Source organism: Nymphaea colorata, chromosome 3 (assembly GCF_008831285.2).
Source record: "Nymphaea colorata isolate Beijing-Zhang1983 chromosome 3, ASM883128v2, whole genome shotgun sequence".
NCBI lineage: Eukaryota > Viridiplantae > Streptophyta > Magnoliopsida > Nymphaeales > Nymphaeaceae > Nymphaea > Nymphaea colorata.
In genome coordinates, this window is record NC_045140.1 from 16511617 (window position 1) to 16537651 (window position 26035).

Sequence of the window (26035 nt, forward strand, 5' to 3'; positions counted from 1 at the left end):
TTCCTTTGATTAATAGGTGAGTCTCACTTCATGAAGGATGACCATTCCGACTAGCAAAGGTTTGAAAGCACTTGATGGGATGTACAGACAGTACAGACATCGCTCATTCAAATGTACCCACATTATGTTAGTGGATGGGGGATGGGGGTCTGTCGGTCTTGCTAGTTTTGGTTTTGATTTAGTACTTGGGGAGAGAGGCTGTTGAGTATGGCGAGGTTGAGGGGTTTCAAGGGGATGGGTCAGGCATTGGTTAGGACTGGTTTATGGAGCGTTAATCTTTCTGTCTCCTTCTCCCTTTCCCTTGTCCCATTTATTTGTCAGTGTGTCCTTCTTGTTAATGTTCCTCTTGTCCGGTTGTCTTCTTTCTTTCTAAGTTACTGATGGGTGTTGAAAATGTGCTGATTTGGGAGTCAGCCGGCCCTAAGTATTTTCCTACTCATACATTTTCAAGGTATTTATATACAAGTCCAGACCCTTAAATCCAATCTTCATTATCTGCCGAACATGTTGGGAAAGGCCATATAAAGTCTGAAGATATAATTTTACGCTTTGCAGCTTTCTTCTTTTTCTGTTTGCATCAATTTGTACTAAAATTGCTCAATTTTTGTCATGTTTGTGTTATTGCCATCCTCCTTTTGGCATTTTCTCCATGGCTGGGCTTCTTTACCCATTCACCGAGCCAATATTATGTTTTTGTTTGTCTTTTTTGGTTCCCCATTGTTGCCGTGCTCAGTGTTTCTAATTCATGTTCATGTCCTAGTTTCTTGTGGATAACAGACTTCAAAATGTCTTTCATTGTGATTTCTGGGCTGCATCTGCTGCCGCCAAAGGCAATTGAATTTTTTTTCTGAAGCTCTTTTTCAAGCTGCACTTTAGAATGGCAAGGTCTCCATGTGATGTATACCAGTATATTGGTTTATGGTTGTAACGATGCATTTAGTGCAAGATCCCAAGTTGACCTTGACTGCATGTATCATGGAATTTGTTCAGAAGTAAGTGATTATCCCAATCCATCCTATCATTTGATTACAGAGATTTTACTTCTTTGTGGGCATTCAAATTCAGAGGAATAAGCAGATTTTACTCCCTACCAAGAAACAACAAGATGTTGTACTAGCCAGTAAGTAACTCCTTCAAGTTGGCCTGTTGGACTATTGTAAATTTGAAATCGACTTGGGGTTGATAAAAATTCTTGTTATTTCATAAGCTGGAATAGTTACTTAAAGCTATGATATACGGGCATGAGGAAATTTGATGTGTTCAGTACGAGCTTGTAAAAGGTGTTCGGGTTTTATAGGCTGCATTTTTTCATATGTTAGAAAAACTATTGTTTTGTTAAGTTGATGACTATTTAAATTTGCAAAAGCAGTTATAAATTGTTTAAAAGTTTTATATAGCTTTTTACAAACTTTAAAATTCCTTTAAATTTGTAAGTATTGTTTCCAACTCATAAAATTTGTAAGCATTCAAGTTTTTCAAAATTTTCAAATCTTAGAACTTCTTGGACGTGATGAAACTTTTGCCTTTTTTTTTTTACAATTGCCAATGGTTTTGGAATGTATTTTTTTCGGTTTCTAAAAGTTAACCCTTTTTATGTATTTTGGTGAAATGTGTGTAGAGTTTGAAATTTTGCTAAACTTCATAATTTTTTTTGTAGTTATATTAAAATTCTAGCTGTTTGGAACACGCTTTGCAAAAACTATTATGTCTCGAAAATTATGATTCTTCACGTTTCTTGTTCTTAATTTGCCGTCTAATCCATTTTCATTAATGTTCAGTGAAAAAACAAATGAAAAGCGTGGTTAAATAGTTGCGCTCAATATGGGAGTCTTTTACTTTCTTTTTATGGTTTTTCCATTTAATTGATGAGTTAAATTTGGAAACTAAAAAAAGCTTACGTAAATACTTTCATCTCTTTCTTTTCTCGTTTCAACGTCAATTTCTCTCTCAACGAAGCTCTCTCATCTTTCGATTCTGCCAGATGTACAGCTGTTTTGGGACGGCACCGGAGCATCGCCGACGACCACCCACCGTGGTAAGGGGTCTCTCTCTCTCTCCCTTAAGCTACAAACTCTCTGCTTCGAGGGAGAGGGTTTCTGAAACCAGAGGAAACCCTCTCAAGCGGAGGGTTTCAGAGCTGAGAGAAAACCCTTTGCTTCGAGGCAAAAGGGGCTCCCTCTGCAGACTGCAAATCCTCTGCCTCCAGGCTCCTTTGCTTTAACATTTTGTATTTGCGGCTTGAGAATTTTGTGTTTGCAGACCCTTTAAATCTTCAGTTATAAATTCAAGAAACGCAACTTCTCAACCATTCTGTTTCTTTCCTTTTTCCCGCCGAGTTCCAGGGAGGGAAAGCACCCTCTCTCTCTCTCTCAGGCAGCGAGGCTGGATCCTCGATGGCGCCGACGATGGAAGGAGGATGCAGACTGCGGGCGTGGGTTGCCGCAGTTCATCATTAGGAATTGCAAGCAGCAGCTCCTATCCATCATCCTCCCGCTGGACCAGATTCTCCACTTGCCTCTGGTGGCAGAGTAAGACTACGTTTCCTCCCTTCTCCATTAGCTCTTTCTGTTTTTTTTGTTCTCATTAGGGTATTTTTTGACCCACAAGAACAATGCTGCTTCGCTAGGTCCACTGCTTGGAAGGGAAGGGGGCATCTAAAAGGTCGAGAGACAGACAGAGGAACGAAGTCGAGAAGAGTTCGATCGGCCTTGGCCCTCGCTCGTCGATCTATCGATCCATCGAAAGCCGACAAACAGAAGAGCGTTCGGAGATCGAGGGCAATAGGGAGGTTTCCAGAGAGAGTTCACCGTCCCTCATTGTTAGCGATTTCAACACTTAGTGATCGATCGATCGGTCAATCTTTTTCTTAGATTGTACAGAACCTTACAAGTACGTTTAACGATCGCACTGTTCTGGTCCCATTTCAGGCGTCTCCTTCGCTTTCGGTAAACTCCTTTTGCCCTCCCGTCCTGCAGGTTCTTTTCTTCTCTGCGGTTCCCTCTTACAGTGCAAAAAGCGTTGAGCGGGGCTCTTGGTCCGACTGTGCAGATCACGTGTTCGACGAGACTTGCACGAACTTGAGGATGTCACCAACCGGCAGTCAAGGGATTCAATGGTACCTCTTGAATTAGTTTTTGTTCTTTTAGTATTTTCAAGGATTGGACGATTTTGGTCATGTTCACATCAGCGTTTCCTTTGTAACATCGTTGTGATCTAAATCATTGTTTGAACTGCTGCGAGCGCAAACGACACTAGTTTTGGTTATTTAGGAAGTCTCATGCCTGAGAGCTTCGTTGTTTGACTGTTCTAAAAAGTGGTACCCAATTCTTGCAGGAACTCTTTTCGCTTATGGGCAGACCAGCAGTGGGAAAACTTTCACAAGGTAAGGTTCTTCAAACAATCCAAGAGTTATCCATCTGGCTGTCCAAGAAAGTCTTTCGGCATATTCAGTTGGTAGTCATGTTGTTTTTTCACACGAATAACTGCTAGAATGCTGTGAAGACCAACCTTTAAAATGGTAGACTGGTGTCTCTCTTCTGATGTTTGCTTGTATTTCTGAAACTAGACAACAGATGGTGAGTTTAGAATTGGGGTTTCATACGTGGAGGTTTATAATGAAAAAATCAACAATCTAGGTTAATGTTGAGATTAGCTCATAGTTACGTGGAGGTTCATGATTAGCTCTTTCCACGCTTTTCTTAATGGAGGTTAATGTTGAGATTCAATTTAGGTTATAGAAAGCTCAGGGCAAGAATCTGCGGCATTTGGTGATATGGTCAACTGAAGATGCTGTCCGTGTCTCTGTTTTGGTTTCTGATCTAGCACACTTCTGGAAACTATCTTCTATATGTTTCTTATGATGGCATATGGGATCATAATAGTTTTTAGTATTTCTTTTTTGTTTTTGAGTACATTGGATGTTTAAAATACAAACCTTTTTCTTTTTTACAGAATTTGGTAGATTTGGCTGGTTTAGTTTAAGTCACTAGTTATCCAGGAGTGGTGCTCATTTTTTTTTTTGCCCTATTTGTTTACATATTAACAAAATAATATTACAAATTCAAGTGTATACGCCATATATATTGTCTATTCACTATTGTATGTATTATAGGACACACACACATGTAGGTGCATAGACTCTCAGATTCCCATATATTGAAACCACTAAGTCCTTAAATATTCTTATTTCCAGAGAACTATTTATGCTAGATTGCCAGGCCATGGTGTCATTAAGGGTACTTCAACTAGACCTCCCTCTTTTTGTTCTGGTTTAGATTCGTCTGTGGAATATCTCTTAGTGAAAATCAAAACCTATATGAATAATATGTCCAAGTATATTTTGTTATAAAATTTCCCTAGGATATTTTGTTATTTTTCTGTATTCTTCTTGTGGCAATCTTGCCAATACGTACACGATTATCTAAATAAATACACACCCACACATATCCCCCTGCCCCCCCACCCCCACATATAGACACACACACACACACACACACACACACACACACACACACATATATATATGTATATATATATCCATAAATATTTAGAAATCGAAGAAAAAATAATATATGAGAAATCCCATAATGGTCCTAAAGTAAATTTCAAATTCCATATGTGCAAGTAAAAGCGATTATTCACAAGCCTATTAATAGATCACATAATCATAGTATCTAGGAGGATAAACTTTGAAGTATGCTTAACTAGGACAACAGTTTATTGAAGTCCTTTCTTGGCAAATAAAAGATTGGGGACCTATTCCATTGCCCTTTTAAGTGATGCCCTAATTGGCAGTTGAATATTAACTGGACAATTTAGGATATTCTCTTATCCTAATGATGCCAATATCCAGCCAATGCCGGGTCCAAGGATGTGCCAATGATACGTCTGTCGGCATATATGGTTACTGAGGCCATTGGTGCAGTTCGATGTTTCTAAACTTGCATGTTGAGTTTTAAAAGTACACAATATGATACAATATGGAGACCTTGATGATATTTAGAATTTAGATTCTAGTGACTGGACAATATTTGTTCTATGAAGCTCTCTCCTTAGCCCTTTCCCATAATGTTTTGCATGAGCTAGGATATGCTTTAGCAATATCACCTATTATGCTAAAAATTCCATGTTCTATTGCAATATAATCCAGGTTTTGGATTATCTTACACAAAGTTGCTATATAGTGGTTGGTTGCATTTGGTTAATGGCAAGTGCAGTGTAAAAGCATCTTTCTATCTGCTTGATTTGTCTTTTACTTTTTATCTTTAGGACTGGAAAGACATCTGTACGTGGTGCGTGGGCAGACAATATGACATGGTTCAAAGGTAAAGGTTGGTAATTAATACATATCCTCTATGTTTCAAACTTTCAACTATGGTCCAAGTATAATGATATCCTTTTCTCAGGAGACCTGCTTGTACCCGACTCACTTAAGGATGCCTTTGATGGAGTTACTGCTGTGGTATGTGAATCCACACTTATCATTCTTCATTTGAAATGTCATTTATTGATGTCACTTAAGATAACATTGCTTCCTTTCCTTGGTTGAAGAAATTTTTACTGTTATTGAGAATGTTTACTTTTTGGAAGTATTTTCTCAAAATTTCTGCCTATTTATTTATACCACATTTGATGGTTCTTTCTGGTGAAATTGGACTATTGAGAAAGGCTATATATAATTTCAGAATCTTATTGCTAGTTTCTAGGAAGACACAATTGCTAAATAAACAAGGTATTTATGGTCAACTTAGGTAAGAAAGCATTTTTGAATGAAAAAAGAGATCGGTCCTTCATGACATTGTACAGCTAAGACTATTTAACGGCAAAATGAGTGGTGTACCACTGTACCTTATTATTAGTTAGTTAACCATTTATAAAGTGTACGCACAAGCTGTGGATAAAAAGTTGTTATGTTTGCAAGATAAGAACCTGATCCAGTATCTAGGAAGACCTGGTTAATGTTTAAACTTTAAACAGCGTATGCATGACTATCATAGATAAAAAATAGGTTGGACTTCCTTCGGCATCCCAGCTGCTAAGATTTGTTTGATGGCAAACTATTTATGCAGGCTGTACTGTTAATCAGTCATAAATTTATAGACTGCACAAATAAGTCACAGGTAAAAAGCTGTTATTTGATATATGGAAGATGAGACCTGCTGAGTTGTGTCTTTGGAGTTTCTGGATCATCTCATATAAAAGTTAGTGAATGAGTAAAATTCAAAGGGTTGCTGATGTATTTCATCCAGTTGCTAGTGTTTTTTTTTTTATTATTGTGTTCCTGGAAGATTAAGCTTGAATAATGTGTTTTTTGGCAATGATTTCACCTTCATTATTCAAGAGAGATGAGATATGTTATTCTGACCATTTTTAGGTATCTTGTGTTGGAGGCTTTGGCTCAAACTCTCATATGTATAAAGTCAATGGAACTGCAAATATTAATGCTATGATTGCTATCAGAGCTGCATCAGAAAATGGTAAGCTTCACTTGTTCTTTGCAATGTTACTCTTCCACTTTCCCCTTTCTTCTGTTTGGCTTTTTGTGAGAACTTGTCACTTTCATGAGATATGTATACATGACAAAACCTGGAACCTCATTTGTTGATATAAAAATACACAAATTTTATGCTTGCTTAGCACTTTTATTTTCAAGTTTAAGTGCATGGTTTGGGGAATAATAGAGGGGGGACTGTTTGTTCTCTTCGTTTATCGGATCATTCTTGCTGCCACCAGCATCATCTGTGTCAAAACCATTATGCATAAGTTATGATTTCTGATCCAAGACTGGTGCTGGTGGCATACGTTTGAAGGAAGGGAAATACATAAATAAAAGCTGAATAGCCCATTGGAAATGTTATCAACAGAATTAGTGATAGTGGTGTTAGGCAAAGGTCTGGCATAGGTAGCCGTTTGTCCTCTTAAATTTTTATTGTTAGCAGTATAATTATTAGGATTCTAATTTCTCACTGGTATATCATCTTTGCAGAGGACATATTCCTTACCGTGATAGCAAGCTCACCGCAATTCTTCATGCTGCTCTTGGTGGCAATGATTATCTGTACTGTTGCACATGAAGAGGTCAAACTTAAATCTGGTTTTTCTAGGTATTTTCTTTCAATCAATTCCATTAAACCTCATAGTTACATGCAATCAATTATCTATATATAGGTTCATGTTGATGAAACAAAGGGGACTTTGCAGTTCACTGGTAGAGCTAAGCGCATCACAAATTGTGTTCAAGTGAATGAGGTTATCTCTTCCTTGTCTTGTTTTAATTGTGCAGGATAGTCATTTACCTTTGTCTTGATTTTTTTATGCATGTTTAATAGCTTGATCGAACCAACTGAGTTGTCTAAGACCTGTTAGCTTAGTCTCCAATCTGGTCAATAAAATGGAAGAATCAGGAAATGGGAAGACTTGGCTTCGAATGACCAGGCTGAGTGATCCAAGTTTTGGCCGTGACAGCATAGTTTTGGCCAAGTTAGCCTAGTCCCAGAGTTTAATGGAGTCATTCATGTATACAAAGTAATGACAACTTTAAACTTTCAAGTTTCTAAAGTCCATTGGATTTTATAAATTTTCAAAATGATTTTAAACATGGTCTAGACTTTTGTATATTTTAAAAATCACATCTGCATTCAAAAACATGTATGCATTCGGCATCCTAGACCGGATAAAATGACACCTCAGTTCTACTTGCTTGCTCAAAATCCGCAATCCAACATCCTAGACCCGATTAGATGAGACCTTTGATCGCGTAGGGGACTAGATCAGACCTATGATCTATTTCTTAGATCAAAATCCCTAATCCAACATCATATACTTGATCACATAAAAAAATGAGTGATTTTCTGATTTGTTGTAAATTCTTTTCAAATCCTTTAGGAATTTTTGAAATCATTTGAAGAATATTAGTTTGTCTATATAAGTCTTTGAAATCATTGTCAAGTCTTCCAAAATTGTGCAAGTTGGCTTCAAATTCTTTTCATTTTTGTAGAATCTTCTCAATTTCTCGTTGTATCTTTAAATTTCTTGTATTTGATGTGTGACATTTCCTAAATGCTTGTTAAATTCTCAAGTTTTTAATTGCACTTTTTACTCTCGAGTTTTTCAAATTTGTAAAACAATTTTAAACATGGTCTGAACTCTCTGGTTCAGATTTTAAAATTCGAAATCCAATTTCGAATTACCAATCCAAGAGACCGTATAAGATTGGACCTCTACTCTAGAGCTTTGGTTTGATTCCTGCATACAACATCCTAGACCAGATCAGAGCTGACCTTTGATCCAAAACATAGTTATGAATCCCTATTTCAACACCCCATACCGGATCAGGTCAGACCTCTGATCTATTTCTTGCATCCAAATCCTAAATCAAACATCATTGAACAGATTCAAATCCCTTTTGAGTATTTGGAATCATTTCCCGTGTTTTACTTTGTCTATATACATCTTTGAAACGACTCTCTAAGTTTTCCAAAATTTTGTAACTTGAATTCAAATTCTTATGATTCATTTTCTGTGAATTTTCTCAATTTCTTTTGAGTTCTTCAGATTTTTTGGATTTGATTTCGTACTTTTCTAAAATCTGTGCTAAATTCTCAAACTTGTTAATGCACCTTTATACTTTCAAGTTTCTAAATACCATTGGATTGTATAATTTTTCAAAATGATTTTAAACATGGTCTAGACTTGGGTTTAATGTTTTAAAATTCACATCCATTTTCAAAAAAATATTCATTCGACGTCCTAGACCGGATAAAATGAGACCTCCGTTCTTAATGCTAGTTCAAAACCCGCAATCCAACATCCTAGACCGGATTAGATGTGACCTCTGATCTGGACCTTAGAGACGAGACCTCCGTTCTAGATGCTTGTTGAAAACGCAATCCAACATCCTAGACCAGATTGGATGAGATCTCTAATCCATACCTTAGGTCAAAATCCCAAATCCAACATCCCAAGTCGGATAAGATGAGACTTATAATTGAAATCTTAGGGTAGAATCACCAACTTCAATTTTCGCGTAGGGGACTAGATCAGACCTATGATCTATTTCCAAGATCAAAATCCCAAATCCAACATCATATACTTGATCACATAAAAAAATGAGTGATTTTCTGATTTGTTGCAAATTCTTTTCACATCCTTTAGGAATTTTTGAAATCACTTGAAGAATATTAGTTTGTGTATATAAGTCTTTGAAATCATTGTCAAATCTTCCAGAGTTGTGCAATTTGGCTTCAAATTCTTTTAATTTTCTTAGAATCATCTCAATTTCTTGTTGTATCTTTAAATTTCTTGTATTTGATGTGCGACATTTTCTAAATGCATGTTAAATTCTCAAGTTTTTAATTGCACTTTTCTATTCTAGAGTTTCTAAATTACACTAGGTTGTCCGAATTTGTAAAACGATTTTAAACATGGTCTGAACTCTCGGGTTCAGATTTTTTAAATTTGAAATCCAATTTCGAATTACCAATCCAACTTCTGAGACGGTATAAGTTTGGACATCTATTCTAGTGCTTTGGTCTAATTCCCACCTACAACATCCTAGACCAGATGAGAGCTGACCTCTTATCCAAACCGTAGGTATGAATCCCATACCAGATGAGATTAGACCTCTGATCTATTTCTTGCATCCAAATCCTAAATCAAACATCATTGAACAGATTCAAATCCCTTATGAGTATTTGAAATCATTTCCAGTGTTTTACTTTGTCTATATACATTTTTGAAACCACTCTCTAAGTTTTCCAAAATTTTGTAAATTGAATTCAAATTCTTATGATTCATTTTTTTGTGAATTTTCTCAATTTATTTTGAGATCTTCAATTGTTTTGGATTTGATTTCGTACTTTTCTTAAATCTGTGCTAAATTCTCAAACTTGTAAATGCACCTTCATACTTTCAAGTTTCAAGTTTCTAAATACCATTGGATTGTATAATTTTTCAAAATGATTTTAAACATGGTCTAGACTTGGGTTTAATTTTTTAAAATTCACATCCATTTTCAAAAAAATATTCATTCGACGTCCTAGACCGGATAAAATGAGACCTCCAAAATCCGCAATCCAACATCCTAGACCGGATTAGATGAGAGCTCTGATCTAGACCTTAGAGAGGAGACCTCAGTTCTAGCTGCTTATCAATTTTTTTCTAGTTTTACAAAATTATTGCTATTTTGCACATGTTTTGCAAACACTTTTACTTCTTGAAAACCATGACTTTTCACGTTTTCTACAAAATGTCAAAGACTACGACCATCGTTGATGTACTTATAAACTTTTTAATGGTTTTGCTTGGTTTTTGACGTTTAATGAACTTCACAAAATTTTTGAACTTTTCCAAAATTTAACATCTTGCTACACTAAATCTATGGAAAGTTTCTAATTACTTTAAAAGTATCATTCAAACTTTGTTAATTTACTACTTTTATGGGTTTTAAAACTTTATATTTGGCATATCTTTTCTTTTACGGTTGAAGCACTTTTGAACTCTTTTAATCTTTTGCAAATGTTGCTTTGATCCCATAAAATTTTTGAATGTTTGAGAAAGCTTTACATTGTTTTGGTTTTGGAAAGATGACATTTTTATGGGTTTTTGTCAAATTCATGTGCTATTTGAAATTTTGCAAAACTTAATCAAAAGCTGTTCTGGTTTTGCAAAATGGTTGCACTTTTTCATATGTTGGAAGGACTATTGTTTTGTTAAGTTTATGTCTCTTTAAATTTGCAAAAGCAGTATTGATCTCTTATAAATTGTTTAGAAGTTTTATATAGCTTTTTGCAAATTTTACAAATCTTTTAAATTTGTAAGTATTGTTTTGAACTGATAAAATATGTAAGTATTGGTGTTTTTCTTAATTGTCAACACTTGCAAGTTTTTGGACGTGATGAAACTTTTGCCTTTTTTTTTACAGTTGCTAATGGTTTTGGACTTTTTTTTGGATTTCTAAAAGTTAACCCTTTTTTATGCATTTTGGTGAAATATGTGCGTAATTTGAAGTATTGGTAAACTTTATCAATTTTTTTCTAGTTTTACAAAATTCTTGCTCTTTTGCACATGTTTTGTGAACACTATTACTTCTCGAAAATTTATGACTCTTCACGTTTTCTGCAAAATGTCAAAAACTAGTTGTAACGTTTATGTACACTTATAAACATGTTAAATGTTTTACTTGGTTTTTGACCTTTTATGGACTTCACAAAATTTTTACAAAATTTAACATCTGGTTAGACTAAGTCTATGGAAAGTTTCTAATTACTTTGAAAATAGCATTCAAAGTTTGTAAAATTTACTACTCTTGTGGATTTTGAACTTTATATTAGGCATAGCTCTTCTTTTATGGTTGAAACACTATTGAACCTTTTGTTGACGTAGGAGGGGGTCGATCACAGTGTTTTTCCTAAATAAGACTGTTTGTACTCTTTCAGTGGCTGTGTTGTTTGGTTGGACGTCTTTGTTCAGGTTTGTTTTGAAAGAAATATGTTGTTGTTGAAGTTTGTTTAAGGGTTTAATGACTTAATCTTGCTTTCTAAGTGTTGCTGCATGTTATCATGGGATAGTTAAGGTCATTTATGTATCAATCATAGTTGTGTTGTTGAGACACAATAGTCACAACAACAGCGTTCTGCTTAAGGCACTTCTTGTTGTACAGTAGGCTGATACTTTTGCACTCTTGTAAAGCATGATTGGCTTTACTGGTGAATGATTATTTCCACTAGCAATCTTTGATGCTGAGAAAACCTTTTGAACTGCTGGTATGGTAGTTATATGAGACATAAGTCACAGACTATGACATTGTGGAGATTGTACTATCTTACATTGGAAATGCTGCAGAATAGTCTACCATTGGAAAGCTGTATGCTTATGGTTTGTGGCTTGTTATTGTTGAAGCTGCTTGGTTTGTTAATGCACTCTATTTATGTCAATTTCATAGACTTTTTGGCAATTATTTCAGCCTGTTTAAAGCTACCATTCTCTTGAGTTTGTTTTTTGCATTATTTTTTCTAAACATGATAGCAATTGTTTTTGTTTTACAAGATTTTTTACATATTTTTATAATGACTACAAACGTTTATAATGCCCCTGTAACCATTGCTCATTTTTTTCTAATTTTACAAAATTGCTGCACTTTTTCACATCTTTTGGAAAGACTATATTGTTTCGATTATGACTCTTTACCTTTTCTAAATGTTAAATATTTCTCATATTTACTAATTTGAACTTTTTTAGACACTTATAAACTGTTTTGAAAGTTTTACTAGCTTTGTGATCTTTTTCGTACTTCCCAGAGTTTTTATACTTTTCAAATATTTAATGTCAAATACATTTTGCCAGTGAAACATAATTTCAAAAATTCTTATAATTTCTAAAAATTTGTTAATTACTTGGAAGGAAGCATTAAAATTCGTTCTTTTTTATCGTTAAAATGACAATAACTAAAATATAAACTTTCACGTTTCTTGCTAACTATGCCATAAGAATTGTGATGTCGTTAACTATGCGGAAAGTATTAGAAAGTTACTAGCTTTTTATCGCATGTAACAAAGGATGATTGATTAAAATTAATACTAACCAAAAATGCAACTTTACTTTTACAAGTGAATTATTTGAAACCATGTTTAAATGCCTAGCAAATTGGTGTATTCAACAATGCGCTGATTACAGTGTGTTTACTTTTCAATTTACGGGATCAGTTTTCTTGTTCTTCATTTAGATAAATTTCACATTTAGCATACAATATGTCTTATTGGATTGCATTTGTTTGAATTGCTCAGGCTACAAGGAATCCTTTGTGTTCAAGTGCCAACCAGTTCAATGTCACACAATTTTGTGGACCCCGTCCTGATGACAATGTGGACTCTTTTGGAGGCACTTCTAACTCCACAAATGTTTCTCGAGTCCAGGCATGTCCAACTCAAAATTTCTATGAATATGTTCTGTCATCACTTGTTCCATGTTTCTGTGCTGCTCCTATTAAACTTGGATATCGTTTAAAAAGCCCTAGCATCTCTATGCTTCTGCCATACGATTCATGCTTTTATATTTGCTCATGTTTGGCCTTGATTTGGATCTTGATGTCATGCTGGCATCAATTGCTGGTATAGTTGTAGTTTCTTCTCTCATTGAAGAAAGCATACTAAAGAGTATAGTAAAATTAACAAAAAACATCTGTGTAAGTACCCTTGTTTTTGTTCATGTATTTGCATGTGTAATTGGTTTTCTAGTGTTCAGGACTTAAAGCTACATAATTAGTTTGACTTGGAGATGTTTCTTTCTTCCCTTTTTCAATGCTAAAAAACGAGTTGATTGTAGAAGCATTAGCTTTGGTTATTCACATGTAAGCTGATTAGTGGGTCAATGTCTAATTTGATTTAAGTTCATAACTGGTCGTAAACAACAACGTTATGATGCTTGGGGTTGTTTACGGCATTGGATTTTTGTATCATAAAAATGAGACCTTAGCTTACGATGCCTCTTTTTTTACGTACTAAAGTTTTATCCTTCTTTTTGAATTTTTAGTGTTTTTTGATAGAAGAACCTAACCCAAACCATTTGTGAAACTTTCAATCAGTTGAATACCCAACTTTTTTGGGAACTCCTCACCCTTAAACCAATCTTTTGTACAGAAGACCCTACTTTTATGGGAGATTTGGTGAAGTTCGTTCTTTTAACCAGCCAAGTTTTACATTCACCCATCTATTTAGGGAGTACAGTTCCTTTCTCCTGGTGATATACCATTTGATGTCAAGAACTTTTGTAAAAGAGGAACTTTTCAGTTTTGCTTAAAAACATTTTTAAAGTGTTTTCTCACACAATGATGTGCCTTGCTTTATTCTTAGTACCTTTCCAAGTGGAAGGTGGAAATTTCAAATTCTTGTTGTCCATCAATGGAAGAGGAAAATCGAAAAAATCCTGGATATGAGCAGTGAAGAAAAATCCTATGAAGTTGAGAAAGTCAAGACTAGGAAATGCTATTGACTCTGGCGATTAAGCATTTGCAAGGATTTAGCAGGAAAATATATTGAGGGAGAAGCCAAAATGCTCTATAAGATCTTGGCAGGTAGTAAAATGAGAGTTGAGAGATGGGCTCGGAGCTTGTGTAGTCGTTCCTCTGAGTTAGTAATCGAGAGTACCGGGTAGGCATAAAGGTGATTTATGTCTATTTCGCGAAGATAATGATTTATGAACTTTTGACTCGTTGAAAACCCGTAAGGTGAAGCGGGTTGGACACGTGACAAAGCTACACATAACTACCAAAGTGGTGGAGCTTCGTAGTAGCCTTTGGGGTGGTGAGGTATTCCCTCAAAGGTGAAGGTCGGCCCAAAAAAAAAAAAAAGAAAAGCACAAGAAAAAAAATTGAAAGGCAAAAAGCTGAATGGAAAAGAAAAAAAATGAAGAAAAAACAAGAAAAAAGCAAAAGGTGTCTGCCAAGAGATGAAAGACATGAAGGCTGAACTCGCAAGAATTGAATGCGACAATCTTTCGTGGATGTACGATTTTGGGGTCAATATCTGCTCCTTGTTTTGATTATCTAGGATGTCGAGGATGGTTCCTTTCTGTTCATATTCTGGAAATTGAAGGACATTCCTTTTAAAGATTCGACAACATTGATGCGAAATAAAACCAAATGCTTGTATGGTACTAACGGTACATGAAGGTTATATTATTTTCACAACACGAGCACTCAAGTTTATGAGTTGAATTGATTATTTTTGAACTATTTCAAAATTCAATGTAAAAACTTGACGTCTCTTGTATGTTTCCAGGATTCCTAGGCATAGCAATAACTAACCAATCCCCTTTAGTCTTGAAAATGTTTGACCATTTCGTTACCAAATTGTTAGTCCTTCTGTGAAATAGATGAAACCCCTCAAACCTAGTTCAACTATGCTGAGCATGATGAATTATCCATCCTTTCCTTTTGTCTTTGGTGGGACAAGTGATTAAGCTGACTCTAGGTGATATTTTTCAAAAGTTCTATCGAAGTTGCATAGTGGTATATGTCCACCTAATCTTGTTTTTGTGAGTTGTATAAATTTCATGTGTTTGATCTTTATCCTTTGTTTCATTCTAGCTGCTGTTAAAATCTTTTATGTAGTTATAGCTCTTTAATAAAAGGATCAGTTGAGGCATTCAGCCCTTTGGTTTGTGCCCCCTCCCTCTTTCCCCACCTTACTAATTTCTCGCTCCACCCATGTTCGTATCCATGCATTTTTATGTCATCAATCTAGGGCTTGAATTTTTTTTATTCCTCTAGCTTGGGTGGTCCCTTTATTTTAATTTATATGTGACTGGACATGATCCTGAATTGTCTTTTGGTTGTCTTTTATTTCCAAGAGGCCTCTACATGGTGGAGGCTTGATTTCTCATTTTGGATTTGAGACTGACTACATAAATTTTATATGAGGTAAATGGTTCCAGCTTGGTGTATTTAGACAATGCAGCTACATCTCAAAAGCCATATGCTGTTTTGGAAGTTCTTCGTGATTATGCGAGGGCTACAGCTCAAATGGTCACCACAATATTCATTACTTAAGGTATCCCAACATAACGCCCCATACCTACCCTTACTCTCTCTCTCTCCCTCCCTTGTTTTGATTGCTTGCTCACTCACATGCATGTTCGCAGTTGGACACCCACAATGATGCACTCTTCCTGTTTGCAAAGGAAGCAAGAAAAAGAAAATTCCTTGTTCTAAAATTCTATGTTTCTGTATATCAAGGAAGGAAAAAAATAAGGGTAGTTCATTGGGTGCATGGTAAATCATTTGATTTAATCTTTTTTCAATAGTTTTATTATTTGGCGTATTGAAAAAATAAGGGTAGTTCATTGGGTGCATGGTAAATCATTTGATTTAATCTTTTTTCAATAGTTTTATTATTTGGCGTATTGTGCGGTAAGTATTTGAAAAGACTCTGGAACCTTAGTGTCGCCTGTCATTTTTCATTGTTTCTAGCAGCAGCAGTCCGACCCATATAAGTGCTTAATGTCCTATACACTCATCAATGTTAATAATTTTCTATAATTAATATGTTACAAGTGAAATCATTGGCTAATACTATTGAGCCTATCTTGTCTATGTCAAGTGTAGTGGGCTATGTCAAGAATATAATCAGGGTCTCTATCAGATCTCAACAACCTGGAATAGCTGCCACATCCCTAACTATGCCTTTTATAATCAGGCTGGTAAAACATCTATATAAGCATATTGTGTCATTGAGAAGAGAATTCGTTTTGTTGATACTCTAGCCATCTAGAATCTGCAATACAACATCAGATTGGGCAGACCTACACGCAAGGGTGCGGTTAGTAGATCCCTCTTTATTTTGACCTTTTATGGACTTCACAAAATTTTTACAAAATTTAACATCTGGTTAGGCTAAGTCTATGGAAAGTTTCTGATTACTTTGAAAATAGCATTCAAAGTTTGTAAAATTTACTACTCTTGTGGATTTTGAACTTTATATTCGGCATAGCTCTTCTTTTATGGTTGAAACACTATTGAACCTTTTGTTGACGTAGGAGGGGGTCGATCACAGTGTTTTTCCTAAATAAGACTGTTTGTACTCTTTCAGTGGCTGTGTTGTTTGGTTGGACGTCTTTGTTCAGGTTTGTTTTGAAAGAAATATGTTGTTGTTGAAGTTTGTTTAAGGGTTTAATGACTTAATCTTGCTTTCTAAGTGTTGCTGCATGTTATCATGGGATAGTTAAGGTCATTTATGTATCAATCATAGTTGTGTTGTTGAGACACAATAGTCACAACAACATCGTTCTGCTTAAGGCACTTCTTGTTGTACAGTAGGCTGATACTTTTGCACTCTTGTAAAGCATGATTGGCTTTACTGGTGAATGATTATTTCCACTAGCAATCTTTGATGCTGAGAAAACCTTTTGAACTGCTGGTATGGTAGTTATATGACAGACATAAGTCACAGACTATGACATTGTGGAGATTGTACTATCTTACATTGGAAATGCTGCAGAATAGTCTACCATTGGAAAGCTGTATGCTTATGGTTTGTGGCTTGTTATTGTTGAAGCTGCTTGGTTTGTTAATGCACTCTATTTATGTCAGTTCTTGTAAGTCTTAACTTTTTATTATTAAGCTAAGTTAAGAATGTTGTGTGTTGCTTGTTGAGACATACAATTATGGTCTAGAACTGACATGAAGGCTGTCTTAAAGGGGCTTCTTGGATATTGACAATATGTTGACAGTTCTAAGGGAGAACCTGGGCAAGATGATGTAGTTTTTGTAACTTCCTTTGGGGAATGGGATAAAAATAACTCTAAGGTGAAGTTGGTTGCTTCGAGCTATGAACCAAATATAGCTAAGTATAGTTAAATTTAAAAGTGCTGAAGGCATTTTAAAGTATCTAAGATTAATGTATGCTCAGTCAAATTGGACAAGACGATACCAACTAGCTCAAGATTTGAGAGGTTTAAGTTAAGGAAATTAATCTATCCACTCCTTTGAGATGCACAAGATGTAAGGACTAACGAGTATCCTGAGTGTAAAAAGATGGAAATAGAAGCAAGGGAACAAGAATATGTCATAGAATTTTTGATGGCCTTCAGATCTGAATTCGTTGCCAAAAGCTTGTGTTCTTTAGTTCAAATTGTTTCCAAACTTATGGCAGAATACGTTAAAAATAAGTCATTGGGAGGAAATTGTGTAGAAGACTCTGCGCTTGCGCTGTCTAAATCATTTGGTAGAAGATGAGGTAGTGGGAAATAAGGCTGGGCGTCGGGCCGGGCCGCGCCCCGGCCTGGCCCGGTTTGGGCCGGGAAAATCCCGACTCGGGCCGGCCCGTCTCCCTCCCCCTTTCCTGCTTCCCCCCTTCCTGTCCCCCTTCCCGTCTCTCCTTCCCCCTTCCCGTCTCCCTCCCCCTTCCCCTTCCCAGTTGGCCAGTTCCCCTTCCCGTCTCCCTCCCCCTTCCCCTTCCCAGTTGGCCAGTTCCCCTTCCCGTCTCCCTCCCCCTTCTCGTCTCTCTTTCCCCTTCCCAGTTCCCCTTCCCGGCGACCCGCACAGCAACCCAGCTCCAACATGCTTCACCCTCTGGTTTGGCCATCCGCGGATCATCAAAGCTCGTCAATGCCACCTACTTGCTGATCTTTGTTCTACTTCAATAGCATCGCCACCTGCTCGAGCTCTTACTAGCAGCACAAGTCGTCAGATGTCTTCATCGCCACCAATTTCATTCGGATGATCGACTCCCCTTCCTATCGACATCGATTTTAGGTCATTCCTTCAATCGCTGCCATTTGAAACATCACCACCCTCCTCCGGCTTTAATTGGAACCCAGATTATCACTGTCCCCATTTTCGAAGGCCCCAACCCACCTGCACCTCGATCGTCTCTCTCTTTCTCGTTTTCTGATTCACCAAAACCTCAACTGGGCAGCCCATCTTCCCCCCCCCCCCCCATTCCATTGCCTCCGCTCAGCCTGCACTCCATCTTTGTTCTTCACACGACGCCCTTGCTGTAACCGACTTCACACGAAGTATCCGACTTCATCTCCGGAATCAGGCGACCACGGTGTGAGGGATTTGCACAACAACGTCGACAAGGCGCAGAAGGAAGAGGGTTTAGGGCTTTGGGAGGGGAAAACGCCGCACGGTCTCTGCAAGAAGGAGAACGACGAGCGAGGAGGGAGGTCGGCGGGCAGGAGGAGGGCAGGAGGAGGTCGGTCGGCGGCTGGAGGAGGGCGGTCGGCGGGCCGGGCCTAATTTTTGGTGGCCAGGCCCGGTACCCGGCCTGGCCCGGCCCGATACCCACCCCTAGTGGGAAATCATTTGAAATGAGAAGGGATGAACGATATTCGGTGCAACTATTGTAATTAAAGAACTGTGACACATGAAATTCAATTGCTTAGTGCTAAAGAAAAATAAAAGGAATGTATGTTGCTAGCTCTTGTGGGGATGAAAATGAGATGGAAGACACCTAACATGAGTGCAAGTAAAAGAAATCTCCTCAACTGGAGACAATCAGTTTTGTGGTAACATCCTTTAAAGCATTCAAAAGCTTTTTGGTCATAGTTTTGTGGTAACATCCTTTAAAGCATTCAAAAGCTTTTTGGTCATAGTACTTTGGTAGCTTCCATTCTCCTGGTGCCTCTTTTCATATGACTGCAAACTATGTCACATAGGTACATGTATGGGTGCCAGTGCGGGTATGGATACGAACCATTTTCCAAAAACTTGGGTGTGGGGGTACAACCACACACACAGGACAAGAAGGGCGAATGGGCAAGGGACGAGAGCGGCGAGGACAGGGGGAGGCGAGAGGGCGAAGACATCGTGCGAGAGAGGGAAAAAATGGTTTTTTAAAAACATGCGATGGACCATTTTGGACTCGGTGAACTTTGATCGAGTCCGAAAATGGTCGGATTCGACCTCGGGTATGTTGATCATACTCGACATGGTCAACGCCGCACCCGTATCGGTGTCATACCGGTAGGGTGCTGGTACTTTGGAGCAGTACCCGTGTTACATAGACTGCAAATAAGACTATCTTAACTAATTGCTATTCTTGTATTGGATTTTTTAAAACGGCAAATTGTTCTTCTATGTACATAACTAAATATGGTTAGATTACTTCCAACTCTTGTCTTGGTGGTAGGTGACGTATTGATTATGTTTACCATGTTCCCTCTCTTGTCGTAAATCTAGTTTTCATTGGTCAAATTACATATAAAATTATATACACATTTTCTCCTGCAGATTGTATTGTACATGATCAGCTGTCAGGGAGGAAGATTAGAATTGGCCTTGGGAAATATCATTTATGCTCCCTTGACTAGACATGAGCTTTTTGACGAAGGAAACTTGTGGAACATATATGTCTGTAAAGGATGAATCAATGGTGTGGTACAAATATTCTGAAAATCTCTAATTACTTTGTAAGAAACATTCAAAATTTCCAAGGCATACGGCTCTTATCAGTTTTACGATTTGATGATTTTTTTGGCTTTCTTTTTACAATTGCAAATGGTTTCAAACTGTTCTCTCGTACTTACTAATTTGAAATTTTTAGACACTTATAAATTGTTTTGAAAGTTTTACTAGCTTTGTGATCTTTTTCATTCTTCCCAAATATGTGATGTGAATGATATGTGATCGTCTCATTTTGAGTGCAAAACATACGATGAACCCGGTACAACAAAAAGGAAAGCAGTCTTGTGAGACCTGGGAATTGCTCTAGGATCTTGTTGCGCACCATCAAGCTAAAAATGTCAATTAGATGCAATTGAAATAAATGGCTGACTGGTTGACACGATCAATGCGTGGCCAACTAGATGCATTGGCGATGTGATGTGATCGTCTCATTTTGAGCGCAAAAGATACGATTAACCCCCTTGTTGGAAAGCAGTCCTGTGAGACGTGGAAACTGCTCTAGGATTTTGATGAAGCAACATGCGCACCATCAAGTTAAAAATATTGGTTAGATGCAATTGAAATAAATGGCTTACTGGTTGACACGACTAATGCATGGCCAACTAGATGCATTGGTATAATGGTCATTTTTAGGAGCTTATGCGTATTGCACAAGGAAAGTCAATCAAAAGCATGGAATACTTGACAAGTGCACTCAAGGGACCTTATGTAAATGATACGCGATCGTGTCATTTTGAGCGAAAAAGATACGATCAACCCTCTTACAACAAAAGGCATGAGGACTGCTCTAGGATCTTGATGAAGCAACATGTGCACCATCAAGTTAAAAATGTCAGTTAGATGCAACTCTGAAATAAATGAAATAAATCGCTGACTGGTTGACACGACCAATGCATGACCAACTAGATGCTTTGGTATGATGGTCAGTTTTAGGAGGTTACACGTTAGACAAAAGGAAGTCAATGAAAAGCATGCACGCTCAAGGGTTGTGATGTGAATGATATGTGATCATTTCATTTTGAGCGCAAAAGATATGATGAACCTCATACAACAAAAGGGAAGAGACCTGAGAACTGGTCTAGGATCTCGATGAAGCAACATGGGCACCATCAAGTTAAAAATGTCAATTAGGTGCAATTGAAATAAAAGGCTGACTGGTTGACACGACCAATGCACGACCAACTAGATGCATTGGTAATATGGTCAGTTTTACGAGGTTACTCGTTGGACATAAGGAAAGTCAATGAAAAGCAAGCAATACTAGACAAGTGCGCTAAAGGGATGTGATGTGAATGATATGTGATCGTCTTATTTTGAGCGCAAAAGATACGATGAACCCCCTTACAACAAAAGGGAAAGCAGTCGTGTGAGACGTGGAAACTGCTTTAGGATCTTGATAAAGCAACATGTGCACCATCAAGTTAAAAATGTTGGTTAGATGCAATTGAAATAAATGGCTGACTCGTTGATACGACTAATGCATGGCCAACTAGATGCATTGGTATAATGGTCAGTTTTAAGAGATTACTTGTTAGACAAAAGGAAAGTCAATGAAAAGCATGCAATACTTGACAAGGACACTCAAGGGATGTTATGTAAATGATATGTGATCGTGTCATTTTGAGCGAAAAAAGATACGATGAACCCCCTTACAACAAAAGGGAAAGCAGTTCTGTGAGACATGAGGACTGCTCTAGGATCTTGATGAAGCAACATGTGCACCATCAAGTTAAAAATGTCAGTTAGATGTTATTGAAATAAATGGCTGACTGGTTGAGATGACCAATGCATGGCCAACTAGATGCATTGGTATAATGGTCAGTTTTAGGAGGTTACTTGTTAGACAAAAGGAAAGTCAATGAAAAGCATGCAATACTTGACAAGGACCCTCAAGGGATGTTATGTAAATGATATGTAGTCGTGTCATTTTGAGCGAAAAAAGATACAATGAACCCCCTTACAACAAAAGGGAAAGCAGTCCTGTGATACATGAGGACTGATATGGGATCTTGATGAAGCAACATGCATACCATCATGTTAAAAATGTGAGTTAGATGCAATTGAAATAAATGGCTGGTTAAGACGACCAATGCATGACCAACTAGATGCATTGATATAATGGTCAGTTTTACGAGGTTACTCGTTAGACATAAGGAAAGTCAATGGAAAGCATGCAATAGTAGACAAGTGCACTAAAGGGATGTGATGTGAATGATATGTGATCGTCTCATTTTGAGCGCAAAAGATACGATGAACCCCCTTACAACAAAAGGGAAAGCAGTCCTATGAGACGTGGAAACTGCTCTAGGATCTTGATGAAGCAACATGCGCACCATCAAGTTAAAAATGTTGGTTAAATGCAATTGAAATAAATGGCTGACTGGTTGACACGACTAATGCATGCCAACTAGATGCATTGGTATAATGGTCAGTTTCAGGAGCTTATGCGTATGACACAAGGAAAGTCAACGAAAAGCATGCAATACCTGACAAGTGCGCTCAAGAGATGTTATGTAAATGATATGTGATCGTGTCATTTTGAGCGAAAAAGATACGATGAAACCCCCTTACAACAAAAGGGAAAGCAGTCCTGTGAGACATGAGGACTGCTATAGGATCTTGATGAAACAACATGCGCACCATCAAGTTAAAAATGTCAGTTAGATGCAATTAAAATAAAAAAATAAATGGTTGACTGGTTGACACGACCAATGCACGACCAACTAGATGCATTGGTATAATGGTCAGTTTTAGGAGGTTACTCGTTAGACAAAAGGAAGTCAATGAAAAGCATGCAATACTATACAAGTTCGCTCAAGGGATGTGATGTGAATGATATGTGATCGTTTCATTTTGAGCGCAAAAGATACAATGAACCCCATACAACAAAAGGGAAAGCAGTCCTGTGATACCTGGTAACTGCTCTAGGATCTTGATGAAGCAACATGGGCACCATCAAGTTAAAAATGTCAATTAGATGCAATTGAAATAAATGGCTGACTGGTTGAAACGACCAATGCACGGCCAACTAGATTGATTGGTATAATGGTCAATTTTACGAGGTTACTCGTTAGACATAAGGAAACTCAATGAAAAGCATGCAATACTAGACAAGTGCATTAAAGGGATGTGATGTGAATGATATGTGATCGTCTCATTTTGAGTGCAAAAGATACGATGAACCCCCTTACAACAAAAGGGAAAGCAGTCCTGTGAGACGTGGAAACTGTTCTAGGATCTTGATGAAGCAACATGCGCACCATCAAGTTAAAAATGTTGGTTAGATGCAATTGAAATAAATGGCTGACTGGTTGACACGACTAATGCATGACCAACTAGATGCATTGGTATAATGGTCAGTTTCAGGAGCTTATGCGTATGGCACAAGGAAAGTCAATGAAAAACATGCAATACATGACCAGTGCGCTCAAGGGATGTTATGTAAATGATCTGTGATCGTGTCATTTTGAGGGAAAAAGATACGATGAACCTACAACAAAAGGGAAAGCAGTCCTGTGAGACATGAGGACTGCTCTAGGATCTTGATGAAGCAACATGCACACCATCAAGTTAAAAATGTCAGTTAGATGCAACTGAAATAAATGGTTGACTGGTTGACACGACCAATGCATGACCAACTAGATGCATTGGTATAATGGTCAGTTTTACGAGGTTTACTCGTTAGACAAAAGGAAGTCAATGAAAAGCATGCAATACTATACAAGTTCGCTCAAGGGATGTGATGTGAATGATATGTGATCGTTTCATTTTGAGCGCAAAAGATACAATGAACCCCATACAACAAAAGGGAAAGCAGTCCTGTGAGACCTAGGAATTCCTCTAGGATATTGATGAAGCAACAAAAATGTCAGTTAGATGCAATTGAAATAAATGGCTGACTAGTTGACACGACCAATGCATGGCCAACTAGATGCATTGGTATGATGGTCAGTTTTAGGTGGTTACTCGTTTGACGAGAGGAAAATACATAAAAAGCATGCAATACTAGACAAGTGCGCTCAAGGCATGTGATGTGAATTATATGTGATCGTCTCATTTTGAGCGCATAAGATACGATGAACCCCATACAACAAAAGAGAAAGTAGTCTTGTGAGACGTGTGGGTGACTTTAGGATGTTGATGAAGCGACTTGCACTGTCACGGCCCGACTACTCCGGACTGCGCGGCGCGTCAAGCTCTCGCCAGTAAGCCGCAAGCCTTCGTTTCGTTCAAGTGGGCGCAGATCACTTGAACGCTTTCTCGAAAACAAAGACAGAATACACAAAGAGAGTGTGGGCAAGGAAAAATGCAACTGTTGGACACCCTTGCTCACTTAGTTGACATCCAAGGTTGCCGCCATCATTCCTGGTTCCAGACAGTGAATTCAGTGAATAATCGTGCAGGGTAAAGTTTTTCTCTCTCCCATGTTATTCAATGAATAATCGTGGATCATTCCTGGTTTCACTTAAATCTTTTAGGTGATATTCAAGTTCAGACTTGTGTGTGGATCCAAGACTTGTGTGTGGATCCAACACTTAAGTGCCTCTGTATCCATTTTAAGAATTTTCTTTGCTCCCTTATTGTTGCTCGCTAGCTAGTAATCGCTAGTGATGAAGCCCATCAGTGTTGTGAAATGTGATGAGGCGAAGCAAAGCGATGAGCTTGTCGAGGTGGAATGAAGCGGAAGCTTGAAGACAAATTCATAAATTTATCACAATAACATAAAATGTGTTCTATTTCATTTTTCAAATCGTTATTACTATAATTAATCAATCAAACAATTGCAATTAAGCTAGCACATGCAATTATGAATTCGTGATATAAAGCTAAAGTATGCATATTTATCATGATTCATAGTTGAACCATATGTTTATTGAGCTAACAAGTGCTGATCTAAAGAGATAAAAGAGAAAGAGAGGTTGCGCGAGTTGGTGTCTTGACAATGCAAAAAAAGACCGTGCAGGTTGATTAAAAATAGTAGCGATTTTTAAATTATTAGTTCCATCTATTAGGCTTGACTCTCTTCCCTTCTGCGTACTTTAATCAATCCTGAAATCCTCCCTTCGCCTCGATTCGTCCATGTAAATTAAGGGTGCTTGAGTTACTTCGTCAAGGGGAAGGCAATAGAACCATCCATATAGATATATAATACATTATAACAAGGAAATATCTTAAATCTTCAAAAGTGCAAAAAAGAAAGAAAAGGCAATGGTGAAAAATACTCACTTCATGTTTCAACTGCATCATGACATTTTACATGGCAAACCCTTCATGATTAGTTCATTTTTCTGCATTTTTTGTTCCCTTGCAGATCAAGTTTAATGTCCTTTTTCTTTTTGCTTTTGTCTCAATCAAGAGCCGGTTTGAGATTATTTTTATCTGTCTGACACATAAGTGTCTAATTCAAAATATATGATTGTTTACAAACACGTCTAGATTGAGGAAGATTCCTATCAAACTATTATGAGATCACACTTATAAGATCAGATTGCACCTATCAAATTTATTTCAGTTGGGCAGCAGCTCTGTTGAAAATTTACGAAAACTAATAATAAATTATTGGGATAGGTTTGAGTGGGATCAGTGATCAGAGAGGTTGCGCGAGTTGGTGTCTTGACAATGCAAAAAAAGACCGTGCAGGTTGATTAAAGATAGTAGCCAGTAATTATATTGAGTAAGATTTTTAAATTATTAGTTCCATCTATTAGGCTTGGCTCTCTTCCCTTCTGCGTACTTTAATCAATCCTGAAATCCTCCCTTCGCCTCGATTCGTCCATGTAAATTAAGGGTGCTTGAGCTACTCCGTCAAGGGGAAGGCAGGCAAAGACATTTTGGATACTAAAATGTAAAATCTTCTTCATGTATTGTAAGTGTCATTTGATAAAAGTAGCTAGTTGCACATATGGATGAGATGCCTTTCTTCCCGTTTTTGGTGTTCTATTTTCCTCTTGACGGCTCTATAGATGGTTGTTTTTAATATTCGTTAATCTCATTTTTCTGTGCAGGAAGCACGTGCTTTTCTTCCCCTTTTTGGTGTTCTATTTTCCTCTTGACGGCTCTATAGATGGTTGTTTTTAATATTCGTTAATCTCATTTTCCTGTGCAGGAAGCGCGTGCTTTATTGGGATGGCT

General features: G+C 37.4%; 1 protein-coding gene across 1 annotated transcript in view; it reads left to right on the forward strand.

Annotated features, from left to right (window-relative positions):
• LOC116251463 (uncharacterized) overlaps positions 1-13256 on the forward strand; it is a 53734-nt gene extending 40478 nt beyond the window's left edge. Inside the window, exons 6-11 of the mRNA XM_050076786.1 lie at positions 5406-5461; positions 6374-6476; positions 6986-7077; positions 7168-7248; positions 12783-12911; positions 13233-13256. Of these exons, the coding sequence (XP_049932743.1) occupies positions 5406-5461; positions 6374-6476; positions 6986-7077; positions 7168-7248; positions 12783-12911; positions 13233-13256 (485 nt within the window). The remainder of the gene's footprint in view (positions 1-5405; positions 5462-6373; positions 6477-6985; positions 7078-7167; positions 7249-12782; positions 12912-13232) is intronic.
• Positions 13257-26035: the final 12779 nt, after the last annotated feature.